The sequence below is a fragment of the Mercenaria mercenaria genome, chromosome 8 (genome assembly GCF_021730395.1).
Source record: "Mercenaria mercenaria strain notata chromosome 8, MADL_Memer_1, whole genome shotgun sequence".
NCBI classification, from domain to species: domain Eukaryota; kingdom Metazoa; phylum Mollusca; class Bivalvia; order Venerida; family Veneridae; genus Mercenaria; species Mercenaria mercenaria.
The window spans coordinates 26,924,458-26,932,141 of record NC_069368.1 but is presented as its reverse complement, the minus strand read 5'-3'; the positions used below and the strand labels follow the sequence as shown (position 1 = coordinate 26,932,141).

Below are 7,684 nucleotides of genomic sequence, written 5' to 3'. Positions count from 1 at the left end.
CCCTTGCCATATGAGCTATTTGTTGTTTGGTAATGGTGGCTAGGTTCTTTGTATGTGGTTTTCCTGTTGTGCGGCTATCTCTTTTGTTAGAAAATCGAAACACACATAAAAGACATCTAATTATAAAATGATTAGACAGACGAGCAGTAGAGCAGAAGAATTCAGGTTATCTTAAATATTGCATCGTTAAATGTTAGCGCTTCCGGAAAATCTTGGTCATTAATAGAAATTTCTCCTTAAATACGTATGAACGAATTCCGATTATGCGTTCATATATCCGTAATCGAGTCTTTTGCTGTCGTACATAACTTATTAGATTTACTGATATGTCTGGCAAGAGACTATTCGTTGAAAGAGTCGAATATTATGTGGGCGTTTAAGAAGAAAAAATAAATCTGTAAAAGATACAATTACTACATGTAGCTGATAAAATTTGCAATAATGATACGCCGAAGAGTAGTTTCTTTTAAAACTAAAAAAATGTAATTCTGAAAAGGAGTTCATTTTTAACAGCAAACCAGAAGGGCTGGCTTCAAGATTATATCGATACTGATTTTACTTTTTTTCGTGCTGTACGTAACTGAATGAGTTTAAAAATTGAAAAAAAGATATAATAATGATCAATGTTGCGTGGTAATGAATATGAGATGATAGCTATTTCTTTCCAGCATATGTGTCCAAATTGCACATTTTTATGTATAAAGTTTTTGTTTTCCTCCTCTCTCTCTCTATCTCTCTCTCTCTATATATATATATTGCTTTTAAAAGAATCCCTATATCTACATATATAGTGATCGTTTGAAATGTAGATAAATTTAGACGTCGCCGGTATGATTTCTATTGACAAAAATACTTCTCGCGATGCTGTATGGGTATATATATTTGTTTAAAGGTTTGTTCTACATTATGTGCGTACATTAAGTCTCGCAATAGCTAGTATTCATTTACAATTACACTGTATACTGGATCTGTAGACGTACACGTTAGTACATTGAATGGAAATTTGAGGTTCTTAGTAGCCATGAAGTTAAGGTACCGTAGCTGACTTGCCCCTCAACGATGTGGGTTAGAAACCTCGCTTTGGGTGTAGAATTCTTCATGCAAAGAATCCATCCAGCTGGCTTACGGAAGGTCGGTGGTTTTGCTAAGACTCCCGCCCATGCCCGAATCAATGTTTGGAGGGGGCCTGCGCTCTTCTTAAACCAAAAATAGCTAGACGATTGCCATGTTTTACAAACATTGCACGAATACGACTTGCTTATAGTGCTATGGAATTACTATATTTTGGATTTGTACCAAATACCAAAGTTTGGACATTATAATTATGTCAAGCAACAAGTTCGAAAAAAAATTCTTATTGGACAGGATCCTGCAGAAATAATAAGAACATGTATATAACACTTATCCCTTATCATGCTCGATACGACTGATTATGGCTTTGCGATCAATGTAGATCTGATCATGATTTGCACTGTTCCACATTCAGTCGGTATCTTTTTGGTAAGCATCCCTTTTAACAGTTAATAGTATTGTCCAAATTGAAAGATGGGCATTCTCATTATAGAAATTTAGAGGGTAAGGGTTAAAATTAAACCATGCTTTTGCTTTCGATTGAGAGTGTCCGTGTTGAAAATGGTGCAGCTCTTATTCGTTTACTTTGTTTATATCAGATATGTGAATTAAAACAATTTTAAAAACGTGACAAAATAGAATGCATGTAATGAGTTTATGTATATTTTTTTCCCTAAAGACTTGCTTGTTTAACGTCCGATTTCGTCCCATAGATAAAACTGATTTTGCAACGGCTAAGTTGCTAGAAATTAGTATAAACAATTTATTTCAGTGGGCAGGAAATTAGGAAAATAGTGCAAATAGTGATGTAAGCATAAACTTTAAGGATTTTCTTCTGCAGACCATGGGAACTGGGCCTAAACATATATCTGTTCATTCAAGAGGCCGCTAGTTTCAAAGTCAGCCTGAAATTAGCCACAAGCTTGATATATAGATGAGGTAAAGCTATCAAAACATTAATGAAAGTAGTTCAAAGTATTGAAATAAAACACAGTTTCTTTGTAATGTTCCAAATGACAAGTAATGTATTTAAGGCAGAGGTATTTCTCTTCACATACTAATTTCTATAGTGGAAACGTATACAACACTTGGTTTCTTCGTGGTGAAATAAATTAAGGAATTATTTCTTGATGTATAGCACTTTATTATTTAACACAATGATTCAACATTTACATGTGTCTTCACATAAATGATTGAACTGACAGAAAACAATAAAGATTTCACATCTTGTTTATTAGTATATATGTAATCAAAATGTATTGTTTTAACACGTGCAAAACAGCACAAAGGTTTATGCTGTGCGGTGACTTCCCAGCGTCATGTTGTAACTTATCGCACAATATAAACAAATAAGATTTGCATAGCATAGTTAAATAAAATGCGACTTTCATCCACATGCACATTAATGTGTTTTAAACGATTCAAAGATTAAAAACGTTTGCTTTTTACCGATTGAGCTCGATACCTAGGTAAGGATTTAGAAGTGTGGGGCAGGCATCTAGCTGGCTTACAAAAGGTCGGTGGTTCTGACCAGGTACCTGCCCATGCATGAAACTCAGTGTGACTTTCAATTCGACAAAAAGGAAAAAGTGTTTCGCAACTATAACTACATCAGTTAATTTAACCAGTGTTCTAAGAATCCTTACCAGTTTTAGCCTGAAAATGATTAACAGCTTCCCATCGCAAGGCAAGTAACTGACAACTCCCCCCATACGAATCAAGAGACGGAGAAAAAATGACCTTAGTCACATCGTCTTCGAAAAAATAAACGCATCGCCGAGGTTTCGAACTTAATACATCCCGACAAGAGTCCTATATTCTATCTACTGCGTTGATATGTCGGACATTTATCTAAAAATGATACTATTTTTTTATTTTGTCAATAATTTGAAATTAGTTTTCCATTGACTGGACGGAGACAGAACATATTGATCTATTTATAGAACAGAACAGTTCTATAACACATTGTGTATATTACAGCTCTCCTTAAATACTCCATATTTCTTGCTCGCTAAAATATTAAACACAGTTGTAATAATTATCACATTGAGCAATTAGATCAATTTGCCTTACAAAGCACATATTATGAAAAAAAGACGATATATTGTTTTGCCTCTGGTCTGTTAAATATCTCGAACCAATCAGGCATTACGGTTCACTAAGTAAACGGTTTATAATTAAAAGGCATGTTATCTTAAAATAAAACCTGTACAGTTTAAAACATATACGAATCTCATAATGTTTCTACGACAACACCTCTGAATTGTCCTTGATCACTGCCGTTGCTATTCTTCTTAAAACTTCGTTTTAACATTCTTTGCCTCATGTCATTAAATTTGCTTGAAAAGCGGTGACTGTCACTTCTTTCAAAACGGCCACTAGGCCGGTTATTTCGGAAGGCAAGAGAACCTTGCTTCCATTTTCTATGAATATTATCTAGTCTGTCTTCAAAAATTTGCTGTAATATTGGAATATCATTTTGCCTTGAATTGCTTGATACATGTCGGCTCTTTCTACTAGATCTGTGTCTAGCTGGTATGTGCAAATCGGGGTTTTCCTCGGTAAAACGTTCCGGTTCACGAAGTTGATTGTAGTGAGCTTCCGATTCCCTCATGGTTGTCATGGTTGCCGTTTCGTCTTCTTCATCATCATCGTCATAGTCAGGCGGAAGTTCATCATAGTCGGGTGCTGGTTCCATTCGTTGTAAACGTTGCGCCTCAGCTACAACAAAGCGAACGAAATCCTCTTCAGTGGAAACATTTTTGAACCAATCGATTCTCGTACTCGACATCAGATGCAAGAATGTTCCCCAGCGGTGTATAAACATACTGACGAATTGAAGTGTAATACAGAACGCAAAGACTGATAAAAACATCAACGACAAAGGTTCGTATTTCTGAATTATGTAAAAGTCCTTCAGTTTGTCTTCCATTGTCTGCAGTTGAAGGGTAATTATGGTCCAGAGGAAATTTATCATGAAATAGATAAATACAACATTGTTTTTCAGCTGAATCAGGTCATTGGCAATTTTCTCCTTATGGCTTTTGTCTTCATCTAAAGGATGTAGATATTTCTTGATAATAAAACGCCAAAAGTCAATTTCGTCTTCGTCAAGTTTTTCCACGCTACCATTCCCCATATACTCTAGGTGTACCCAGTACGGTCTCTCTGGGTTCGGTTCCCATCCTGCTGGAGTTAAGTCTTCAAAGATTGTCACTGGTTTGCTAATCTGTCTTTCAAAACGTGAAGGTTTATCTTTCAGAATTGGCGTCGGAGGTTTGCATTCTTCAGTCTGCACTCCAGTGGTCTTCTGTTCTTTCTTTTCAACCTTTATCCCAACCATTGTTTGAATTAGCTCTCTGAAATCATTTATAAGTTTAGTCAATCCGATTCTGTTAAGAAGAGATCTACTTTCTTTCTTTTTCTTCTTTTCTTCCTCTAGTTTTCTTTTTTCTTCTTCTTCCTCCTTGCTGAGTTTCTTCGGAGTTTCCCGAGTACCCCAAGATACGTTGTTCAGGTTACAAAGATAGTAGACGGTTAGAAGAATGAACGTGGAGGGTACCGTTAGAAAATAGAGAAGGCCATACACCAGACAGAAGAACTCCTGAGGGTGAAGTATACCTGCTATTGTAAATATTCCTACGAGACCAGTCAGGAAAACAACGTTAGGACTTCCGAAATTTTCAGTTACAATGCTGATAATTGTGCCTACTGTTGCTATCATCATCACTACAGTAAATATTGCGCTAAGAACAGCAGCGGCAGTGATTTGGTGGTCGCTTTTCATCGTCATGCATATTGTGATGTACACTCCAACAGGTAAAATGGAAAGGAGATAAGATTCCCATATGCCAAGACCAAGAACAGAGTGGTACGAGCCTGTTATCATCAGAATTATTGTCGACGGAGCTAAGATTGTTGATGCCATCAAAATGAACTGGTAGAGGACGTAAGGTCGGCTAATGTTGTCGTTGATCCGGACCGTATCATACCAAGACGATAAAAGGTCCATCATATTTGCCAGAGTTGAAGGAGCCCATCTACGACGCTGATTGAAGAACTCGTTGAATGTCTCAGGGGCAAAGGTCAAGGCATCAGCACCAGCGCAATAATCAATTCGATGTCCTTGTTGTAAAAGCAGTGTACAAAGCCATCGATCTTCACCTATCAAAATTGAAAATTGAAAAAATAAACTCATTAAAGCTGTTTTGAATATTAAATATCTGTTTTTAGTGGAAACAGTAACTACCATGAATTTCAATTTTCGCAATGGTGTAAAAAGTAAGGCGTAAATATATATCATTAAACTTTTTTGAATAACAATTAAAATGCCTTAATTACTTCTTACGGGATGACTTGAAAATAAATGTATATAAAATCATAAACATGACAATCAAAAATTGAAGAAAAAAAATTCAATTGATGGGCAAGGTGACGAGAAATCTAATTACAACAAAACATAGATACTGCATTGATTTTATTTGACGAACAAATTTTTGCGATTATCAAGAAATGATTAAATATTTTTAGCTAATGAAACTCTTCAATTTAACGTGTTTTGTTCATGCTTCCAGTTCAATTTCAATTTATCAAACTCTCTTATTTTTGGAGTTTCGTTTTTTGTACATGTGTAAATGTAATTTATAATTTAGCTTTTGTAACAATCATTTAAACATCAAAGTGAAAACGCCATGTTTAACTACAACATGTTTTAGATTAATGATACTGGTTTTGTGTGTGTTTTAACATTTTTCATTAAAATTACATTTTGAAAGAGAAAGTTTGATGACGCGTTTTAATTTTACAGCAAATATTTAGTACGTGATTAAATGAATGTACAAGTTCTTAATTTTGAAAAAGCGCTTAAAACGCACCTTGTTCGAACTGTATATAATGCCTAGCCTCTGTGGGTTTGGTTGTATACATTTTCATGACGTTGTCGTCCATGAGGGCGGAGCCACGGAACAGCGAGAAACATCCGGGACAACAGAGGACACATCCAAACACGTGTTCAGCTGCCTTTTGTAGCCAATGACCAACGGCGTACTCAAACTGTTGATACCATACCATTGGACCTGAAATGTCACATATTTTGTAAAAATGTATAACGCAAGGAGAATGATCAAACATGAATAGCCAGTTACAAAGAATGGGACCCCCCTTTGCTTTAAAAAAAAAACTCAATAACTAGTCATGTATAGGTATTACATCCTGAACAAATAAAATAACTAGACACAGGATTATAAAAAAGACAATAAGTACTAGTGTACCAAGTTTCGTTCAATAACGTCAAGCATTTCAGATTATACCTAGACACAGATTCTTCCTTTTTCTGCAATCATATGATATCAAAACCTAATATTCCTTTGAAAAATCAATTTTCGATTCTCTTCACATTTTAAGGTTCACGCGGATACCTTTTATATTTGTCTTTGTTATATATTCAAATCGATTAAGTAAGTGTTGGGTGAAACGAATATAAATGTCGTGGTAATACGGTCATATTGGGTAATGAAAACATTTATACATTTTAATACATTTTATAATACTTTTTGTCCCAAACATATTTCGAGGGCTAAGCGAAAGTATAATATCTGGTTCTTTATTTATATACAGTTACAACAGTTTCGCTCTCCGCCCTCGGTTTGTTGTAATTGTAGAGCGTTTTAGACATCACAAATTCAAAATGCCGTAATAATTTGATCTCCATCATTTTCTAAAAGACATACATTGCAAGAACCACATGGCCTTTAATATTCTACCGCGCATCTATCTTCTGAAAACTGTAATTTTAGAAATCTGCAAATCAATCTACTTTATTTGATACTTCAAAAGAATTGTCATTTTTCAAAGTTTTTATTCCTGTGTAATAAAAGGACAGCCGCCATGTGTTTTTCGTCAGATGACTATCCAAACATACGTTTGATAAACGTGCAACTAGTTCAGAAAATGTTATATTGGAAACATTAAAGGCCAAACATTGCAATAAATACAAGTTATTTCACTACAATTCAATATGCTATATATCAAAAGATACTTTATGATGGTTAACCAGTTTTCGAAATTATTGATAAATCATCATGTTGCGCCGATTCATCTTAGCTAATACATCAAAGACTACGCATTCTAACTTTTAAACTCTAATTTATTTGGGATTTATGGATTCCCATACTCTTTTTGATCACTGTTAATATTTGAAACAATAAATTATTGCATATGTTACTAAATATAATAACAAATTTGCATTGAATTTAAACGTATATGAGCAGCGTGAGGCCGATATTTGCTTTCGTGTGAGCTGGTGTGCCTGATATCGATATGAGGCACACTTCCGGTCATATTAGGCACACTTCCGGCTACGCAAAACATCCAGATTTTATTCTTCCAATGACACAATGTCAAGTATATACAAGCTAATATTTATTTTACAAAAGAATGCATGGTAAATTAACATAATTTCCTTAGCTTCCTCTTCTAGTGTGGTTGAATGAGGTTGACACAAGAAACTACAGCCCTAGAATGCATGAATTTAAAACAAATATTTGAAAGGAAATGACGTCAGCGTTGACTTTACCGCGCATTACACGAACATTGAAATATTTTGATCTCTTTT

General features: G+C 34.9%; 1 protein-coding gene across 2 annotated transcripts in view; it reads right to left on the bottom strand.

Moving 5' to 3' along the window:
* Window positions 1-2,285: 2,285 nt before the first annotated feature.
* The window catches only part of LOC123566717 (uncharacterized), a 77,822-nt gene continuing 72,423 nt past the window's right edge, over window positions 2,286-7,684 (bottom strand). For both annotated transcript variants that reach the window (XM_053549618.1, XM_045361035.2), the window contains 2 exons: window positions 5,946-6,146; window positions 2,286-5,235 (listed from right to left, as the gene is read on the bottom strand). In XM_053549618.1, the coding sequence (XP_053405593.1) occupies window positions 3,305-5,235; window positions 5,946-6,146 (2,132 nt within the window). In that variant the 3' untranslated portion in view covers window positions 2,286-3,304. The remainder of the gene's footprint in view (window positions 5,236-5,945; window positions 6,147-7,684) is intronic.